This window comes from Colossoma macropomum, unplaced genomic scaffold (genome assembly GCF_904425465.1).
Source record: "Colossoma macropomum unplaced genomic scaffold, Colossoma_macropomum, whole genome shotgun sequence".
Classification (NCBI taxonomy): domain Eukaryota; kingdom Metazoa; phylum Chordata; class Actinopteri; order Characiformes; family Serrasalmidae; genus Colossoma; species Colossoma macropomum.
The window spans coordinates 47830421-47853075 of NW_023494787.1; the positions used below are offsets into that span (position 1 = coordinate 47830421).

The following is a 22655-nucleotide window of genomic DNA, read 5'->3' on the forward strand; positions in this document are numbered from 1 at the left end:
GGGGATGCTTGGCGTTCTCTCAACACTACGCCCTCCATTCACGACTCAAATTTCCCAATTTATCTTTGATCCCGCCCTTGCCATACTTTTCATGTTTCACTACGGCCTTAAGGTGAACTTCGTTAAACAACAACAGAAAAGCTAATACAGGTCAGGTCAGCCATATACTGTTTCATGCACGGCCGCAACGTGATATATCTTGTGCAAAAGTGCAAATAGGACGAATTTGGACATGAACTGTGAGACCACACAAGGAACAGAGACGCTCTGAGTGTCTCTTGTTGGTGTAATTATCCCACATTCTGCCTTACTGGGTAGAACAGTGGAACAATCCCAATGTGTTTGTGATCATATGTCTGCAAGCCCAAGTTCACCTAAACTTAAACTGGCTTTACAAGATGCTCAGTGTTGACATTCATATCTGAGGACTAAAGCTGATTTCGAACAGAAAGGAATAATTCCAGAAACCAAGTTTATGTGAATTAAACCTGGGAATCTTTTAGTCACTTGACATTAAAGCTACAGATTTTCACGTCTAATAAGGAGGAAGACTGAGTGATGGAGGCTGCCCCTTCAGATGAGCTAATGTGAAAGCTGGACACTGGACCAGAGCTAAGAAAACTCATCTTCACACTGTTCTGTAGTGTTATTTATCATGACTATTAGCGAATACAGCAACCCAAACCCAGTCCAGCTTACCTTAGAGCTTAGACTTCATAGTTTTGACACTGAGCTGTGAGAGTCCACAGAGTTTAAGGCAAAACTTTTCAAGCTTTAGGAGTAAAATAATGACAGCTCCACCCTACAGATGATCAAGATAGCAACATATTGCTCTGTAACACCTTTCCACCATTTTTTAGCCCAATCACTCAGACTGATTTACTGCTATTGATGTTCTCACTGCTGCTTTGTTATGAGGAGTTCGTCTGATTTTCTTCACTTGACAGATGAAGGAGAGTTAATGGGCTGTGATTGGCTGGAAGGCATGTCAATCACTATTTTGCAGTTCATTGTACAGTAACAGAGGAGCTACAGTCTGTACTAGTAAACCTACAAATTGCACCTATATGGTAGGTGTTTCTGATAAAATGGTCAACGAATGAGGGTATAAGGAAGGTGTAAGGAATAAACTCAGCGTATGAAACCTCTGGCACACTTTCAGGTAATCTAAAATAAATGTTTTAGAGAGTCTGAGCTGTGATCAGCACTATCAGCAGGCTCTTTCTCACCTGTGTTTGTGGATGACGGCATTGAAGAGCTTGCCGTCTCTCCAGCTGGTGGTGAAGTTATCACAGCGCATACCGTGGAAGCCCTCCACCATGCGCTGAGACCACAGCAGCAGCTTCTCCTTGGCCGTCATGTCATCTGACTGACCACTCACTTGGATGTCTGAGATCTGGAGGTAAAAAAAGAATGCAGAGAGGAATTATGGGGTTTGTAGTACAGCAAGGAGTTTGAGCAAGCAATACGTTTTTTAGTACAATATATTGCAACATTACAGTCATTCAACACTGAAGTCTGGAGAATTCAAATGATTTTTAAAAATGTCTGCATAATTAAATTATTAAGGTGTTAAAAAGTCATTCAGAGTGGTGAAATTTGGTGAAATGCTCATTCTAGAGAAAATTGTTGAGTCAGAATTGTTCAGTGGTGGTGATAGGAACCCGACATCTTAGTTTAATGCCTTTAAAAGCTCCCTCACAGAAAGTTATTGCATAAAAAGATTATGAATATGCTGCCTTATGCCTGAAACACTGTTTTGAGATATTTTTGAGAAAAGATTTTGTTTAAAAACAACAACTTTTGCATTGGACGACGTGACCCCTGGTTCCTATCACCACCACTGTCAAGAAAGCTAAGCCGTTACATTTATCCGCAATGAGCCATTTCACATCAAACCACTCTGAATGACTTTTTTACATCTCAAAGACTAAATTATGCAGAAATTTGGAAAAATCAACGGAATTCCATCTTTACATACATGTGGAAGAAAAAAGCTGTAAGTGGATCTGTACAGCATCATTTTCTGAACTGCCCAATTTACATTACATGAAATTTCATTGCTTTTCTTGGAATGAAAAGAAAATCCCATAATAACACCCTAGATGTTGTTGCTAGGATACTGTGGTGGGTAAACATGGCAGCTGGTGACGATCATACGATTCTCACAAAAAAGTCTTATGATCAGGGCTTTCGATTGTGTCCGGTTGTGTAAAGTGAATGTACGCGGTTCTCTGCAGTGACTCATCATCAGGGTTTCTCCTTTAGCCTAATCACTTCTCCCAGGCTAAAACGGGCACCGTGCTTCGGTTCTGTTATAAATGCACCACTGTGTGGTGGTGGGGAAGTTGGCTGGGTTTAGTGGTCAGACGTGCTGCTGTGTGTGCACGCAGTGACTCAGACGGCATGGAAACATCCTCCACCCTCTCGCTTCAGCTTTACGAGAGCCCGCAAAGCCGTTCTAGCTTCCTTCCACTGCAGGAGGAGAACTGCGGCTCAAATCAGTGGCCACAGAGGAAAGCTGCCTTTGTTTTTTCAACAGAGAACACACGCCAGCTGCACCACAGGCCTGAAGTATGGAAGCAAGCAGTGAAGTTTCAAGTTCCATATTTTACGGTTAAGTTATATAATAAAAAACTGAATTTTCTTTGCTTTTTATTTTAAATAAGAGATTGATGTAGTATGTAAACACTCAAAGTTTCAAACTCTACCATTCCCTCCCCATTTGCACAGTCCATATATGGAAACTAAGCTGTGCTTTTAATTAATTGTTGTGGTGTCACGAAAACCAATGCATTTCAACTTACAGCATCTTAGCCCCGCCCATTCACACTAAGATTAGAAAGAGTGTTTCAGTGCTTTTTTTTTTTTTTTAAAGGCACAATAAATACCAGCCAATTTAGGAAACAGGTTATTTACATATCACTGTTGTCAGAACAAAACCTTGTATCTCCAAAATGGTAACTTTACAGGAGAAGGAAAAAACCTACTTTACTTTTAATGTAAGTCAATGGAACCAGACTTTTTTCCAAGTCATTTTGGGCCACTAATTTTGGATCAGTCATCATTAAATTTGCACACAGTGTAAAGAGCAACAGCCATTTTCAAATTATGCCAAAAACAGTCAAAATGGAGATACGAGGTTTTGTTCTGACAGCAGCGGGAGAACCACCAGGAGCTCAACTCACTGATAATCACCTAGGTGAGAGCGAGGCACAGTCTAACCAAGGATACAATGGTACAACAGGGACTTTTTATACAGTCAAACAGGGTCAAATAGAACATGCTTTCAGTCACCTTCTTCTATTCCCATAGCAACGTTACCTGAGGATTTTGAGAGCAATCAGACAGATGCTTCACCAGATTCATCCTGATTTTGTCTGATTTTTGTAATATTATTGTAATTTTAATTTTATAATTACCAAGCACTGTAAATAAGATTTCAATCCTGTATTATTTTAACCCATTAATGTCCATACATGAAATCTGTGACATTTCTTTTGCCGTATTTGTTCTCTCAGCTTGTTTGAGAACAAATTTGTAGAAATGTTTCAAACTGATCAAGCCACATGGCTAACAAGCGAGTTTTTACTCACTTATTATATTAAATTCAGTTTTTGATCACATGGGACTACTGACTTAGATTCAGAAAGTAATTTAATTGTTTAATCCAATTTAACTGTGACTAAAAGTATGAAAATTATATTTAAACAATAAATTAAAAAATTGTCAGGTCCGTCCAACATGTCAGTTTAGTTAAAATGGCTATTTTTTAACTGTAGTAATAACTGCATAGGGTATGACTGTACAAAATGTAATCACTTTAGACCAATCAGATCATGTCGTCACCATATTATATTAAGTTGATGGACATGAATGTGTTAATTTCCCCATTGGTGGTTGTAATATAGCATCATTTAGAAGCAGATAAACAGCTCACAGTGAGAGCGAGCCAGGCTAACAGCCTCCACACTGCGGGGTGAGTTTAACACGCAATTACAACTAAACACTGTTTCCTCCCATAGAAATTTAAAACAGTTCAGTTAGATTTTATGCACAGATCCATCAAACTGAACTGCTGTATTGTGCTGATAGCAGCTCTTCTACATCTGCAAGTCTCTTGTCACGAGCCACATTTGTCTTAATGAATATATGTAATGCATTTATGCCGGAAAGCAGCATCGATTTTTACTGAATTAATTGCGTTTTGCATCATTTTACCACAATTTTAGCGATTATTATAAGTAGCCCCTGTTTAGTGAATTACAATTAGCCAACCTATTGGCTGAGCTGTTCATAAATGGTACATTTGCATGTGTAGCACAGATGTGCAGCCTGTTTGTATAAAAATGATTAATCTTGTTAAAATGCTTTTATTAAAAAACACACACAGTTTTATTTACAAGCCCATCTGTTCTGTGTTAAACACTCCAATTGTCTATTCCAATTGATTCTGTTTTACAAAGCTGTCGGCCTGCAGAGCAGATACGTTCAGTTGTCTGTCGGATTAATAGCACAGTACGAATAATAGCATCAGACGCGATTCATAAATCACCTAAGCCTCTGCAAACAGTCAAATACATACAGCTTTTATCTGTGCAGACGAAATTCATTTTGCAGCGTTTGCAGCACGGTCCCGTAACTAATCGGTCAGTTCAATAGCTGCACAGTAGCCATGCCATTTGACTTGCGGCCAAAACAAAAAGGGCCGCTGTATAAAATGCGCACAAAAGAGCAGTATGCTAAAGAACGGAAAATAGCTCTGGAGCCCCCTTGACGATCATTAAAGAAATAAAGAAATACTGGAAACCGACAAAAAAAAAGAGCAGTCTCATGAGTCATCAACCAGTCATGCCAGTGTGCCCTCTCCCTCTTCCTTGTGGGAAAGAGTGAGTCACTGAGGCGGATGGACACAGTCCCAGACCGTAATCCCCGACAGGCCTGTTTTAACTTCAAAGAAATCCATTTCTGCGCTCTTTTTCCATCCTTAAAGAAACCGACTCAATAACTAACTATATTCAAAAGAATAAGAGCAAGTTCTGCAGAGATCCAAAGAAAGTAAACTTTTCTGGCACGACCGACCCGCCACTATTCATTACACCAGAAAGGAGGCCTTTATTCGCTGTTTAGTCTGAAATGGGTCTGATTAAATGAGAATCAGATGCTGCGCTGCTTAAACTGGATCCTGATGTGGGTCCATGAGTGAATGAGGCAGTAAACAATTTGTGAACTCAAACGTGGGTTGTCTGCACAGACTGGTGCAGCCTTGAGACCAATCGGGTAATTTAATATTGTTTATACTCTGCAGAATCATCTGTGAGAAAGTCTGTGTGGATGTCTGGACATGAGAAAGCCTCACTACTCATTAAGCATCATGCTAGTGTCAAGAAGTAGCCACGTAGCAATGTGGAATAGACTGAAAGGATGCATTACAATCAATCAAAGCATGTGCAGTAGGCCTGGGCGATGTTAGCAGATACTGCCAATGATTAAGTAAGCTACCAATGTAAGATTACAATGCTTCAAAGGCAATAATCACCGTTTTTGGGAAAATTGATAAGGAATTAGAGAAAAAAGTATGATAAATAATGTAAAATAATGTTTACATCTGATGTTGTATTCACTTTCATTGACTTGACTTTAAGCAATAGATCACTATGCGGCATTAATAAGCTGAAAATTTAATTTCATTATGAAAATGTATCTCAAGGTTTCCCTCAGACATCTATGCCTGAATTCCAGAGCATCTCTATTTTCCATAAAGACGGAAAACACCCGTGAAGCACGTGGGCGTGGCTTTGAAACTAAGCCATTCACTCGTGCAGCTTCAGCAATCTGCAGTTTTGTGTCATTTAAAGAGAAGAAACTTAAACACGTTTGCTTCCAAACTTTCACAGCAAGAACTAAAACAGTTTAATACCAAAAGATGTTGCATTTCTTAATATTATATTATTTAATATGTGATTTGCATTAATTCAGTTAATGCTAAAAAAGCACATAAGCGAAAGATAAGACAGAAAGTACATCTGAGCTGCAGTGGACTGTGTGTTTGCTTGCAGGGGGCTGAGTGGGCAATATTTTTTTTAACATGAAACTATCATGCTTATTATAATTACATTACCCAGGTCTATGTAGGGTGGCATGAAATTGCTGTGAGTAATGTTTATGTTTATGTTGTTGATTAAATATACCTGGAAGTGAAGGATGATTGTCCATATCAGCCCAAGGGTCAGCTTGGGGTTTCCATCTGCGATGTCATCATTTCTGATGTTGACCAGTTTGACCTGCCACAAGGGATGGACCAGTTTTTATAAGGAGCAAAATTTATGAAGAACTGACCTAAGCCATCAAAGAAAGCTCAATGATCTACACTCTTAAAAATAAAGGTGCTAAAAAAGGTTCCTTGGAGTGAAAACACAGAAGAACTGCTACTGTTTTCCTAAAGAACGTTTCAATTTCCTAGAAAGAAACACTTCCTGAAAGAACACCTTTGTGTAAACGAGATGTGCGAGCTAGAAGAATCTTTTTTAAAGAATATTCTTATCATGTAAATCAATGCTGTTAAAAAAAAAAAGTGTCCATTTTTTGATTTTTATTTTTCTAAAACATTTAAGGACGGCAGCTGTCCTTTATATTATATGAAAATTGAAAATTCATGAGTATTGGGTCATCAGAAATGCTCAAAAACTGCCTGGAATAAAATCTCTTTACATTAACTTATATTGAAAGTGAAGAATATTTTTGCCTTCTCCTGTAAAACTGCCATTTTGTAGATACTTGTTTGTTTTTTTGGACAGCAACAAAATGTTCTACACCATTTTTTTTTCCTAAAACCATACAATCAATCCAAGAAGCACTGCACTGTTGTTTTAAAAAAACACTTATACAGTATGCACTTATTAAGCCTTAACAAGCCAGTGCTTTTTAATTAACTGGCTGCTTATTATTACATTATTAAGCAGCAATTTTTTTTTTTAGTTGATCATTTTAGGTGTATGTTATTATACCATTATCAAGCCAATAGCTGGGAACTTCTCAAGTCAGATGGTCCTAATTAACTGGCTGCCCATTACTACATTATTCAGCAGTAACTAGGATGAATTTTCAAAATGGGCTGTTTTTGCAGCGTAGCTTACATATATGGAGTGTATGGACTGGGTGAACATTACTTTTTGAAACTTTTACAAGTTTATATACTCCTTTCATTTAAAAAAGCGAGGACAATTTGGCCAACGGTGATATTGGGCCTATCAGATTTTGAGTTTCTCAGTGTGACAGTTGATGACTGACAATCATGTAAGTCAGTAAAGCATATTTCTTCCAAATCTGCTGTCCAATATTAACCATTATTTCAAGGTCCTTAAAATTGAAATCTGTGACACAACTTTGATATCAGACAGTCACTCAGACTGAAATAGGCATTTTCCAGAGCTCTTGTAACGCTCTTATTAAGCTTTATTGAAACTGAACCATAACCAAGAAAAAAATAAATGATAATAATAATAATAATAATAACAATAATAAATGAATAAATGATATTAGCCAAATCAGTCTTTCTTAGTTCAACTGTGCATTTTAACTTTTGGAAGGTACTGATGGCTAATTATCAAGTGAAAGTTAATTACCAACTACTGGTTTGCTAAGGCTGAATATGTGCTATTCTAGGGGTATTATAATGTCCCCCTATACTGAAGTGTTATCAAAAAAGATTTTGCTGCTGTCGGTACAAAACCTTGTATCTCCATTTTTGTTGTTTTTCAGTTTTTGACCTAATTTGAAAGTGTCTGCTGCCATTTACATTGTGGGTAAATTTCATGATGAATGGATCAAAATAAAAAGCTCAAAATTACTTGGAAAAAATTCTGGTTCCATTGACTTACATTAAAAGTAAGGTATGTTTTTTCCTTCTCCTGTAAAGTTACCATTTTGAAGATATGAGGTTTTGTTCCGACAACAGTGAAATATAAAGATGTAAAATTGTAGTCTTACAGGAGAAAGCAAAAATGGTTTTAACTTTTAACAACAATTATCCAAGTTGTTCTAATTTGGAGCATTTCTACTGGTCCATTCACCATTAAATTGTCAGCTAATGTAAAGAACAGCTGCTGTTGTAAATCTGTAAACCTTTAAATTTAGGAGAAAAATGGAAACTGCACTGGTGTTGTGACGACCGTACCTGTCTACGTTTGAGGAAGTCCAGGGCAATCTGAACATTCTGCAGTTTGTGGAAGCGCATGCGGCCCTTCTCTCTGGGCTAGAGGACAAAAAACAATACAAAGAGAGATTAGAGGAAGAGAGAGATCACTGAGTGAGAGTAACAGTGAATAGTTTGAGTCAGCTAATGCTACATCCTGTTATTATGTTTAAATTGGGCAGACTGTTTCACACGCCACCTGAAATGTTCGAAACAAAGTTTCAGAAACAAAAGAAAGAACATTTAAACACAGAAAAACTCATATTTCAAACACGAAAATATTACCTGACCTCTACAAATGGGTACGCTTGTTTAAACGTACCTATTTGAATGTGACAGTAATAAACTACACCAAAAGAAAAAATAAGGGTAACACTTTCTATGAATGTCACCTTTGTAAGCATCTATAAACACATTCATAACATGTTATAATGCATGCATAAGGCATTATAAACATAGCTATACATATTTATAAAAATGCACTATACGTTATAGCCATGTTTATTATGCATTATGAATTGTTAACATAATACATTATAAGTACTGATCATAACAAATTATAAGAGCTCATAAGTCGTATTAGTCCGCTCTAAGTAAAGTGAAGCGTACTGTACTAAAGCCTCCTCCAGTGTTAAGAGTGAGGCTACAAGTTGAAGTATTTACTGAAGGATTTACTGAAACACTAAAACATTCACAGTAAAGCACATTACAGGCTTCAAATGTCAGAGTTTAAACTAGTGCTGCCATCAGTGTTTTACCCAATGTGGGAAAGGTAATGTACACCATCGTTAGCCTGGTATTTGTCTTTACTTTACACTCTCCAAGCTGGGACTGACTTCTTTGGCACTGACATTATAACATGTTATTAACACTATTTATAATGCATTATATTAACAATTCATAATGTATAATAAACATGGCTATAAAGTGTAATTCAGTGTAATTCTTTTTTATAAATGTTTATAACCATGTTTATAATGCCTTATGAATACATTGTTATAAATGTGTTTATAGATGCTTACAAAGGTGACATTCATAGAAAGTGTTACCAAGAAAACTAACTCTAAGACCTGCCTTCCCATTCAATCTTCAGTATAAACAAAACAAAGAAAATATTTGTGAATATTCAAATAACCTGTAAGTACAGTACACAATGGACTCATCATGTTCAGGTAAGGCTGAACCATACAGTAGACACCTCTGAGGTATATAAGTGTGATGCCATACTGAATATGCAATGCATTCGGTGCTATCTGGGACATATGTGGAGGGAAATGCACGACCATAAAGCCCAGACCATGCACTGGCATGTCAATCATTTATCAAACATACAGCCAGTCAGACTCTGAGATGACGCATCAGCCAGACTCTTATTGGCTTGCAGTGTATGATGTCACTCACAGCTAAATGATCCCATGTCTGCAAGAACTATCAGACATGAAGCGATGCATTAAAATGAAAGGTGAAAGGGAGATATTTCATTACCAGCAAGTATTCAACATGTTCTATAGGTGACAACATATACAGTAACCAATAATCCTGAGAAAAACTTACCATGAACCCCGACAGTTACAACAGTCCATTTATGCATTAATATCTGCCCATGTGACCTGGCCTGAGAGCCGATCCCCTAGTGTACAGATCCTTTAAGGTACCATTATGTGACAAGATCATTTATGAGGGAAGCTTGTCCATTTTTTTCTCCAAATTACTCAAAATTAAGCCAACTATATGATCAGATGGTCCGATTTAAAGTCAGACCGATATATCATCGGTTTGAAAAAAATCGGCGAATATTAAGGTTCAACAGAATTATTGGTATCTGCTAAAATTCTTCCAATAATTACAGGTAAATTGATCTATATCTGAATAAACAAATGTCTCAAGTATGAGCTGAAAAGGAGTATTTATGAATTCGGTCGATCTTTACAGAGATGGCAAAACTGACAATTACCAGATGAAACCTTTATTACCGCAATATTAAATATCATCGTGGTTAAAATAACAAAAACATATAAAATGCATCCAAATCTAGGCTTTAGCACAAGAGTAAAATGCTAAAGGTGAGATCAGGTGACAACATCATTAATGAGGGGATCTTCCTGCCTTTTTGTCTTTTTTTTAAGCCACTACATCACCAGATGGTGTGAATTAGGGCCAGACCGATATTTCAACTGGTTGATCAATCTGCTGATATTAAGGCTCAACAGATTTCCTGGAATCTGCTGAAATCCTGCCGATTATATAGAAGTTGCTTGTTTCATACACCTAACATATGAAGTGAAAATGAGAATTTCTTCAGTTTCATGCTAATTAACAGACTAGAAGAAACCAATGAAACTGCTAAGAATGATGAGAGGTTCCGCCCCCTACAATATATATTATTTAAAGGGCCCATATCCTACATTCCTTTTGTCTTATTTTTCTCAGAGGTCCACTGACTATATTTGAATGGGTACCAAAACCAGTATAATTAATGTTTTTTTGTTTTTTGTTATTATGCATTCTTAAAAAAAGACGGTTCTCCAAGGGTTCTTTAGTAAAGAAGAACGTTTCTATATATTACCATAAACACTCAAAGAACCATTCACATGATTAAAGGGTTCACTGCATCATGAAAGGGTTCTTCAGATTGATGGAGAATATGCTGTGTATGGTTCTATATAGAACCGTTTTGAAAGGGGTTCTATATAGCACAAAAAAGGTTCTTCTATTGTACACAAGCTTGACATTGTAACAGTAGAAGAGCCCTTTTTGGTGCTGTATAGAACCATATACAACACATTCTCTACCAGTCTGAAGAACCCCTTCACGATGCAAAGGGTTCTTTGAGTGTTCATGGTTCTATACAGAACTTTTCTCTTTGCTAAAGAAACCTGAAGAGCCTTCTTTTTTAAGAATGTGCCTTTTGGACTAAGATATGTAAATGAGCTGTGCTCGGATTAGTTGCCCTGTATTGAGCCTAATTCAATAATCACTCAGAGCTGAAACACTTCTTATAACCTAAGCATGATATATATATATATATATATATATATATATATATATATATATCCACAACAGTTTTGCTCTGCCCATATATATATGAATGGCTTGGTTTTTATGACATCAAAAAAACAAAGAATTCATAATGGGCTGTTTTCATAGCTTAGTTTTTATACATGAGCTGAATGGAGAGCAATTTTTTCCAATGTTTACATACTACTCTAAAAAAAGAGAGGAAAATGGATTTCTGTGATATGGGCCACTTCAGACTTTGTCAAAATATTAATGTAAAAATTAAGGACTGACAATCATTTCACTCAGAAAAGCATATTTCAACCAATTCTCTTCTTTCTGCCCAGAATTATCAGTTATTGGAAATTTCAGCTCATTAAAATCGGTATCGGTATCATTCATTTAATTTTTCATATCGGTTCAGCCCTAATTTGACATCTGCAAACTCAGACTGGTTGATCAGACAGGACAAACTTTAAATACTCGACAACTGCACCTGCCCGAACTAATGCTACGTGCAACTGCGCATGTTTTTGGAGGGAATACTGATGGCAAGCCACAAGACAAAGGAAGTGACATCATGCACAGCCCAGGTCACCTGGGAGTGACACATGCCACGCGCCCCGAGGAGGCGAGCCGGAAGGTTCTAGACCCACTCACCAACCGCGAGTTCCTGACAACGTCACGCTCCCTCGGCTACCCACAGCAAGAGCATCGCAAGAGAAGAGGCAAAGGCAAAAGGGGGTCAAGGTCAGGGCAGAGGTCAGCAAACAGGACGTAGAGAACTGAAAGGTCAGGGGGGTTAAAACCAGTGCACACAGAGTTGGAACAGAGGCACAAATCACGAGATTAAAGTGTTAAAGGAGGTGCAGTGCAGAAGAAAAATGGTGAAAGTAGTTGAAGTGACTGGGCATTCAGAACATATTTGCGTATTTCTCTGTATGTGTGGGTGCAGCCTAAAACGTCGCATGCAAAAACGTAACAAAATGTAAAGAATTGTGATTTTATGCAATTAAGTGCAGGTTAAAGAGGGTCAATGACATTTAAATATTAACTAACAAGCAGCCTGAGTGAGTAAGGGAGGGGTCGGGTAGAGGAAATAGAAGGTGCGGAAGCAGAGGATAGTCGTGGAGCTAGATTTGCCTCAGGATGCTGATCTAAGGTCAGTCTTATGGCCTGTTTCGGCCTCTTTTAGGGTTTGCTGGTCCCAGGTCAGCATGGAAAGACTCACCAGGGTCTCCCCAGAGAGCACCTCCAGTAGGGAGATGAGGTTGTGGCCATCTCGCAGATCCTCGTACAGGTCTGTGATGTGCCTCTGAGCCTGGAAGGAATGAATAAATGAATGAATAAATAAATAAATAAATAAATAAATAAGAAAGACAATTAGTCTGAATTCAATGGGAGGCAAAGCTTTGCTCTTATAAATATATCAGATACAACATTTGGTTTGATTTGGTATTTTTGTTCTCGTCATATAAAAAATTTGCAACTCCATTTTTGTTAGGCTTTTTTTTTTTCCCCATTTGACTGGACATTACCAATAAAAATGACCTAAGCATGCTGAAAACAACGTACAGTTGCATGCAAAAGTTTGTGGTGCAATTACATGTTTCTACGTAAAGAGAAGTTCACAGAATTAATTTTGCAAATTTTATCGCACAGTTTCTATTTATTTGCCTTGTTTACCATACTGAGGAAAACAGGTGTAAATAACTGTAAAGTGATACTGAGGTCAAGACTTAAAGGCCACTCAGATTAACGTTTCTCTCACACACAACTCAGTCTATCAGCACTCAGGACTAAAATTTCAAGACTCATTTTGATGCAGTCACTTTTGTTTTGACCAACCAGCACATCACTGAAAACAGACAGTGGAGGTCAAGTGTATATTAATGTATCCACAAAAGTCTAGAGTCCAGGCAATTTGGTCACCATGTTAGCAGTTTATGAATTCAAGGCAAAACACAGCACTGCAAACCAAACACACAGCACACACGAGTTACTACTGTTTGTAAGAGTTAACACTGATTGCTTTGATGATTGACAGTGAAAATGCATGACTTTTAATGAGGCTGTTTTTTGAGGTGTTAAAGGGGAACTCCACCCATTTTTTTCAAAATTGCTGTATAATTAAATGGTTAAGATGTAAACAAAGTCATCCAGAGTAGTTTGGTGGGAAATGCTCTGTTGTAGAGAAACTTCACAAGTCAGAATTGTTCACAGTGATGGTGACAGGGACCAGATTTCCCTTTAGAGTGTAATGCCCCAGAAAGCTACCTCACAGAAAGTTATACAAAAAATAAAGATATGTTGCTTAATGTCTGAGACATCACTTTACGATAGTTTTGCGACCATCTTTAGGCCTAAAAAATAAAAAAAATACACTAATGGTGGAGAGATACATGCAAGGTGCTGTGAGGCAAAATAGTCCTACCAGTTGTCAATTTCCAGATTTACTTCTATTTTACCATTATCACTGTCACATTTAAATACTCAGAAGATTGGAGGTTCACTTGTTTTGGACATAAAAAATGATAAAATATATAAAATTGGCAAATAAAATAATCATATTTGCAGTGTAATCATCACAACTCCTGGTTTCTATCAACACCACTGTAATGAAATCTAAGTAAGTTTGTCTACAAACCATTTCAAACCAAACCACTCTGAATGACCGTTAGCATCTTGATGATTGAACTATGCTGAGGTTTTCAAAAATTGGCGGAGTTCTCCTTTAACGTAGTGAAGTGTTAATAACCTGATCCGCATTTACCTCACAGTGTCAGTAACCTCACCAAAAGAACACAGATGAAAGACATTTGGTGTTAAAGGCTGTTTCTGCTGAATGCTAAAGCCTCCTGCAGAAGAGAGGGCTGGTCACTCTGCGCACGTTTACCACTAAACATCACTGTCTCGTCTTCAGTCCACTGTCGTGTGCCACTTTTACAACTACAGTCATATGTAAAAGTTTGAAACCCACCGGTCAAATGACATCAGGGACACGGGAAGATGTTTTAGGTTGGGGTGCTGAAATTCTAAGCAGCATATAAGACGTGAACGATAACGTCATGATACGTTATTCACCTTTTTCCCATTTGATTCAAACAGAACGTGTCAGACTGTACTACAGTGAGGCGAGAGACGACCATGTGTACATATAACTGACGCATCAGACCACGGACGCACATCCTCTCTCAGCTCTCTCATTCTGAACAGACTTTAAGCAAATTAACTAAATGGCAACCAATCAGCTTGTTAATATGTGGAGCGGTATGCGATTGTGTCACGCCCACAGTCACAAGGCGAGATTTAACAGTGAAAAGCACACCGACTGGGAGATATAATGGTTGATAAAGGGTTATAAGTACGTTAGATGACTTTCAAAAAGTGTGTAAACAGTATTAGGCTGCTTTGGGGTTCAGAACTGGCTGCAATCCATGCAGTTACTTTCTTTAAACCTTAGCCAGCATGTGTTTTACTGATGCCTCCAAAGCGGGTAGCAGTTGTCGAGGAAAGCAATTCAGCTTGCTTTAACAAAAATACAGAGTTAACTTCAACAGTGCATGGCTACTATATGTATAATATATAATATAATATCTACATATAAAAATAGAAAATAATCTTTACTGCGCTCAAAGTTCAGATCTCTACATCATTATTATTATTTTTATCAGTTGCAGTCCTGAAATCAGGGGGCGCTGCAGCACCCTCAGCACCCCCACTCCCCATGTCCCTGAATGCCATGTTCTGTTTTCTAAGTGACAATACGTTTCCAGGGATTAACATGTTGGAAAGAATAAAAGAACAAAATATTAACTTTAAAAGTGCCGCAACTCCACACTGTGTACTGCAGAGTCTACAGTGTGTACTGTATGGAACTTCATTTGACCAGGGGTGCCAAAACTTTTGAGCACAAACTTATATTAAAGTGATAGCATAGCGGCATAAAAATCTAATCTGCTTTGTTTACCCTCATTTCCCCCGAAAATGTAGTCAATCTAGTCTAAATTTGGTTCTTTATTCCACTATAGTTAAACTACAAGGCCTAATGTACACTGGAGCACTAATGGAAGCTACTAGCTACACTATGTTCACAATTAATCTTGAATGGCTAAAAAACATTAATGTGAATCGCTGTTATCACTAACATACCATTAGAATCCTATAGGGGTACTAGCAGAATTTAACAACATGGTAGAGGCCTGCTTTTCCTCATTTTCGACTGAGTATTGATATTTATGGCCCAAACTGAAGGCCTAGTCCTGGTTTACCACTGCAGGACAATGTATGACACACTTTTATCTATAAAAATGAAGAAAGTATGGACAAAATTCAGGCTTCAAGATGGCTACTACTGTTTTTAGCTATGTGAAGTACTTTTGTGGATTTTTCTAGGTGACAGTACATCACACAGTGTCAGAAACCACATAAGCAAGTCTATCCCTGATAACAAGAGTATAGTGGACCACCATTGACCTGCTGGCGGCAAAGCTGGTGGTCTATTGGCATTTTGTTCAGCGTTTTCTGGGTGGCCCACCGGTGTTTACGCAGATTATTAGACAAAATTCCACTTATCATCACTCATTTTCCACTCACAGTCCAATTTACTGATTTTTCCTTCCCTCGTTTCTTTAGTTACACTTTGTAAATTAGTTTTAGTTCCAGCACAGCGTCAGTAACATTTTCTATAAAAGCATTTTATATCAGGCCTCGTCATTATTTTTTTCCTCTCATTTGTTTGTAATATTTGTCCTTGTTTATTTTCTAAAATAAAAGTCTCTGGGCATTTAAAACCTGTTTGAGGAGATTAAAAAAACTAGTAAGAGCTTGTATGCAGGACAGTAATCTGGGTGGTCCGAGGGTAGACCAGCAGGGTGCCGACCTTATCAAGCCAGAGGACCAATATATGCTCACTATCTGGGAATTAGAGATTACTGAACAACTTGACATGGTTTGAGGTCATTTGTGATGATTTCAGCGGTTGCACAGTGCTAATTAGCAGGGTATTAGCTTCCATTAGCTATTAGCTACATCAGCCTCACAGCTCTAGTGCAAAATTAAAGAAGCAAACTTCGGACACCAAACATGTCTGAGCTGACTGACTACGTTTGGGGTAAGAGGAAAACTGTAAACTTGATTTTTTAAGTATCAGTTTAAGCTACACGTTAGCGTTGAGCCTTTAAATGAAATCTATAACATAAACCACCTGCTCTGGCTGCAAAGAGGCTGAAGCAGAGGCAGCAGAGGGGTTAAGGACAGGAAGAACAAGGAGGGAGACGTGAGAGCTGTAGGTGCCCGTGCGGGACGCCCCACGCTCGGAGAAACCTGTTCAGTCAGCAAACATCTGCTCACATACTCCACCTACCTCAGCCCTCCAGTGCTGACGGAGAAGGATGGAGAGAGGGAGGGAGGGAGATGGTGATGGAGAGACAGAGACAAAAGGGGAAAGAGACAAAGGCCCAGATGAGTATGAGCATTACAGACTGGAAGTTTGATATGAGAAGTATGAGAGAAAGAGAGAGGGAGGACAGCATACAGACACAGACACAGATACAGTACTGCACAAAAGTCTTAGGCCAGCCAAGAAAATGGTTAAAACTCTTTATCTGGGCAGTAAGTGTGAGGCAGCTTATGAAAATAATATAAATAAATAAATATAAATAAATAACATATAATGTAATAAACATACAGCAGCAGAAACGTGGGCAACCCTGACTGCATGCCTTTCTTAATCTTGATCTAAAGGCTTCTGCTGAAGAGTCTCTATATGAATGCACAAATTTAAAACAACAAAAAATACTTTTAATTTAAACAATAGTTTTTATTTAGGACTTTAATGAGAAATTAGGATTAAATAATGATACATTTTCAGACTTTAAATTTCACTAAAGGTTAACTGGCGGAATGTCTGTCCTCTTTAACGCATTTCAACCAATCAGCTGTGCTGTGATGGGGAAGGACTGAGTCGATATAGCCCTATTTGTCAGAAAGCCAACACTTCTGACTGGAGCACTTACGAATCACTGTTGTCGGATCAAAACCTCGTATCTCCAAACTGAGAACTTTACATGAGAAAGAAAAAACCTGCTCTACTTTTAATGTAAGTCAATGGAACCAGACTTTTTTCAAAAATATTCTGGGTCATTTCTTTTGGTCTATTTATCATTAAATTTATACACAACGTATAGGACCACAGGCATTTTCAAATTATGTCAAAAACTGAAAAACAAAAATGGAGATATGAGGTTTTGTTCCAACAGCAGCGATATGAATGTCATACAAATCTCCATTTTTTTTTTTTTAAATGTGGGAAATAATAAAAACCCTGTTCTTTGAGTAGTTGTGCCCCAACTTTTGACTGGGAGTGTAAATATAGTAAAACATAAGAATGTTCAGTTTTCAAAAAAGGTATTTATATCTTGTGGGATATCTTGATATCAGTGGGGAACCCACAGGGCCCCCTAGGCTTTCAGGAAAGGCCTACTGATTTCTGTAAAATAAAACATTCAAAAGATCTGGACACAAAAGGGTTACGTTCTTGAAATGGCCAATGGACAAGGAGCCAATCATTTTTTTTCTATACGATATCTAGGTAGATACAGTCAAGCGAGCTCTCCCATTGGATAGGACTTTAGGAGCTGGACTAAAGGCCTTAGATGTTAGATTAATTAGGAAGTGACAGTGGAACCAACCAATCAGATTGATTTTACTGTCACTTCTGTTACTCTAGGTCCTCTGGAAGTTCTAGATACATCACTAACTGTAAATGCAAGCTGTAGTCTAAGCAGGTTTGGTTGTTAGGAATGGAAAACAGGTCTAGAGACGTAAAAATCATGTTGATGTGATTCGGCATTAGTTTAGCACTAATACACCCTTGGGGTGCTACCAGAAATTAGCATTAACATAGAGGTCACTGTATTTGAACTGAAGGCCTAGCTTCAGGGTCACAGTTTGCCAATGCTAGTGATAAACACTGCCACCTTAAGGGGAAGTTTGGAATCGATTAATCTAACAAACTAACATGCATCAAATCTATGTTCAATTTATTCTAACAAGATTTCTTTGAAATAAGCACTTACTGCCCAGATGAACTCCTCAGAAGATTTTCACACAGTACTGTAACTTTTGTTATGGTGTACTGACAAATCATATAATGAGGTGCTGATTGTGGGGATAATTTGTCTGACACAGCTCTACCATAATTATAATATGGGATGAGCGTCCAAAACAAGCTCATCACTCTCCTTGAATTGAAGGTGATTCCTGAACACTGCTGGCATTCATACGTTTATCCCCGTGTCTAAAAGGTGGCCAGATTACATCTGACGCTGTTAACCTGGTCATTTCATGTGACTTGTATCTGTTTGTAAACTGGCATGATTTTAACCACATTTAACCACATAAGAGTTAAGACTTCAAATGTGTCTCTGGTTAGTCAGACTGAAATCCGATTACTGTGTAATGCATAATAATGCAGATTTGCTTATGAACAACAATCAGTTGCTTGTCATTTCTTGTTTTCTTGCTAGCCTCCAGTATTAGTCATCACAGCTATGAACTACATGTGTTATGTATTGTGAAAAATGTACCAAACTGGAGCTTTATTTTAACTAGCTAAGGCCACTGAAGGCTATAAATTAAACCCAAGGTGGGCTTTTCATTGTTCAGTGTGGCTTGGAGAGACGGATCATTTTCGAGGATAGCCCTTGACTAAAATGCACATGGCTAACTTTTAAACTTAAAGTAATCATGCTTCTATTTAAACTCTGTAGTTTGGCAAAGTATACCAGTACTACTCTTACGTCATTGGCTGTGTTTACATGCAAAGACTTTTTCCAATCTGATTGAACACATTCCAATTATAGATTAAGACTGAAGAGTTTATGAACTCACTGTCCTGAACAACCTGTTGACAATCGCCATTTATATGCACACTACAAGTAATCAGATTCAAAATTACGCGCATGCGTAGAGACCACTTAGCGTAGATGTTACCATGACAACCAGCATCACGTGAGTCCAGTCAGAGTGAGATGAGCAGCAGTGAGCAGCGCTTGTGTTTTTAATTGCTTTAAAATGATGTCAGACTCAGGAAAACGTCCTTCACGTGTCCTTATTAAAGAAGGCCGAGAGGAAGACGTCGTGTTCTGAGACACATAAGCTGGACGTCCGTCCCACCGCCGTCTTTTAAAGATCAGAGCATAAACTTCGTCTCCTCTGCAGACCAGTTTCTGCTCCGCCAGGTTGAACGGTATAAACTTTCACTATGATGCGACGAACACGATCAGAACGGACTTAAACTTTCCGATAGGGAATGTAATCAGATACAGGCGTTTACACGGATATTATTCTTCTATTTAACGGATTATTTATAGGATTACCCACCTCAATCAATCGGATAGAAACTGTATTCTGAATTGCCTCAATCGGACTAGACTATTCCAATTGAGGTGTTTACATTGACATATTCTATTCCGATTGAGCTATTATTCGGATTATTAACAGATTATCAGGCTGCATGTAAACATGGCTATTGTTAGGATTTACAGCTAAACATTTAGGTTTTACTCCCATTGGTTGGGCCTTCAAGAGCTGAACAGAAGAAAGGTGGGAGGAGATGGAGTGGTGGTGGAACGCAAAGCTTTTGTCACCAGTACCAAACTGTAAAGAGAGGGGAGAATTTATAGGGCTTGGAAGGTGGAGGAGGAAGAGATTTGGGCGTGGTCCTTCTCCCAAACTTCATCTACTTCATAACTCCAGGTAGGGCTGTGATTCTTCCTCATTTCTTGACCAACTTTTGACATTTATGGCCCAGACTGAGGGCCTCTGGCTGAAACTCATCTGAGATCACCTCCTGAAGCAGTTAGAGCAATCGCATATATTCCTGATACTCAAGAAGCATGAAATGACCAGGTGTAAACGAGACCTCTGTCACGACACTGCAGCATCCAGATGAGAAGGATTCTTACAGCAAAGCCCCAGAGTTACTGATCTGCTCTACAAACCACAAACTGCACGCTCCCTGAAGGCAGACGGGACAGAGATGAAGGAAAACATTTTGGAAAATAAAAGAGAGAGGGAGATATGGTCCGCAGCTGATACCACAGTCCACTGAAACATAACCCTAGACTGGAATGGCTTCGGTTTGGATTTGGCTAAATTGCTGTCAGATGCCTCCAGTTAAAGGTCTGTGTGCAATTTTCTACAAAAGACCTTCAGAGATGTTTAAAATGCCACAGAAATGTGTGGTAAATCAGTGAAAGAGGGTCTGAAAGGGAAAACAAAGCTATCAGAAGCAACAGCTCACCTGACAGTGACTATGCTGTTTAGCGAAGTCTGTTTGATGTGTTCAGAAAAAAAGCAACCAGTTAAGAAGCAAGATGGATAAAGAAATGATGAGAACAAGAAACGTGAAAATAACTGCACACGATAACTCAGAATTGCTTCCTTCAAGCATGAATGTCTTAAATGCTCTTTTATAAATGAGACATAGAAGAGTGCAAAATCAGAATGAATGATTTTTGCTCCAAAACTGCCAAATTATTATTTTGATTTTGGATGATCTGTTGCAGTTTTATGAGGTAAATAGCATGAGGCAGGTAAGCGCACTCAAGTCACTGCAGCATATTTATGCACAGCTCACTGCACTGAACATCTGGTCGTCTCTTACTTTCAGTGTAGCACTTTATTTAATTAATGTTATTTAAATGGGCAGCAGATCTTTTTATTTAGGAACTTAACATATTATTGGGCTCATTAAAGTACAAATAATGTTATTTATGTTGAGACTTTGGCTTACAGAAAGTTCTGGATGTGCTAGTGGGTTTCATGTGTTCATGTAGGCCACAAAGTCTGAGATTCGGTTATTTTAAAAACAGAAGCAAAACAAAAAAAATTCATAAAAATGCTAATAAATATAGCCAAAATACAGCCATTTGTCAATCTGGCTGTAAAGATTTCAGAATCAGATGTAAAAACTTCATGATCAGTGCACCTACTGAGGAATCTACAGCTGTATGCAAAAGTTTGGGCACCCCCAGACCCCCGGACAATGTCATTTAACAGATAAAAGTTATGGAACATTTTAGACATTTCATATTTTATATTGTTCCCAATGTGTGAACTCAAATAAATCGAAATTGTGCACTAAAATTAGCAGATAAATCTCATATTAAAGGTGTTCTCTATAAAGGATATGTTCATTTTCATCTAGAAAACCATCAGAACAGACTACTTTCTGAATGAGGCAGCCAATCAGAAGAGAGCTGGTTTAAGTTACAGTAACAAAAACAGCCTGTTTAATTCTGAATGATAAAGAGAGGTTGAAAAACGGTTCTGTAAAAATAAATTATGAATGTTTTGGTACATAAAACTACACAAACTTCAGTGGAATAAATTGAAAAAATAAAAGAGGACGAGGGCCCTTTAAGGTAAGAGCACTGTAAGTGTCAGCTTGAGTCTACATGAGTGAAACTGGCGTGTAATGTAAATGTGAGGCTGTGGACCCCCGGCCTCCTGTGGCCCACCAGAGCTGTGGGGCAGATGTGGAACCCACAGAACAAATTCTGTTTTTTTTTTAGGAAAACAGAGGGTGAACAGATGAGTCACCCTCTCTCTCTCTCTCTCTCTCTCTCTCTCACACACACACACACACACACACACACACACACACACACACAAATGCACAGACAAGCACACACACATCAGCACACATGTACTGTATATTTACAACACACACACACACACACACACACACACACACACACACACACACAAAGACACACACACTCACACATAAATCTTTCCGCAGCACTCTGCTCTGACTCTGTACAGGGTGAGTGATGTATCTTTCATGATGAGGGATTTCTAAGTCAGCAGCAGGAGTTTGGGGGAATTATATAAGAGTTTTTCCATCTGCGTTAGGTAACAAAATGAAACGCTTGCAGGGCCGTTCCTCTATACCAGCCTGAAGGGCTTTGATTTTTTTTTTCTTTTGATTTCTGAACTTCCTCTGGGTTTAATGCACACTGCAGTGCCAAAGTTCTCAAAAGTCAACCATAATTGATTCATTTCCATTCAAAATGGCCACTAAGTACAAGATATTCACTTGTCAGTGTCTGAAAAAGCAGAAAACATATTTAACAGAAAACGACAAAATGACAACTGTCAACCACACATAATACACATTTTTCAGTATTCAGTGTGTCCACTCTTTACTTTTATTACAGCTTCCATTCTTTTCAGGAGAATCACTTTTAGTTTCTCAAAGAATCTGCAGACCCACCTCTAAAGTTCAGTCTTAGAAGTTGGTTTTGCATTTTCTGCTGTTTACAATTCCAGTTATCCCAATTACAAATTTAGACTCATTAGTCCAGAAAACCTTCCTCCACATCTCAGATGTCCAGTTTTCTCAGTGAGGTTCTTCTTGAACAGCTACACATCCTTTCAGACCCACAGCGCTGAG

General features: G+C 38.2%; 1 protein-coding gene across 29 annotated transcripts in view; it reads right to left on the reverse strand.

Moving 5' to 3' along the window:
* The window catches only part of pleca (plectin a), a 215074-nt gene that overhangs the window by 48787 nt on the left and 143632 nt on the right, over positions 1-22655 (reverse strand). For 11 of the 29 annotated variants that reach the window (XM_036567627.1, XM_036567623.1, XM_036567625.1 and 8 more), the window contains 6 exons: positions 16557-16571; positions 12423-12512; positions 11852-11887; positions 8177-8254; positions 6192-6284; positions 1230-1396 (listed from right to left, as the gene is read on the reverse strand). In XM_036567627.1, the coding sequence (XP_036423520.1) occupies positions 1230-1396; positions 6192-6284; positions 8177-8254; positions 11852-11887; positions 12423-12512; positions 16557-16571 (479 nt within the window). The remainder of the gene's footprint in view (positions 1-1229; positions 1397-6191; positions 6285-8176; positions 8255-11851; positions 11888-12422; positions 12513-16556; positions 16572-22655) is intronic. The other 18 variants (XM_036567624.1, XM_036567641.1, XM_036567652.1 and 15 more) reach the window with 3 other exon arrangements.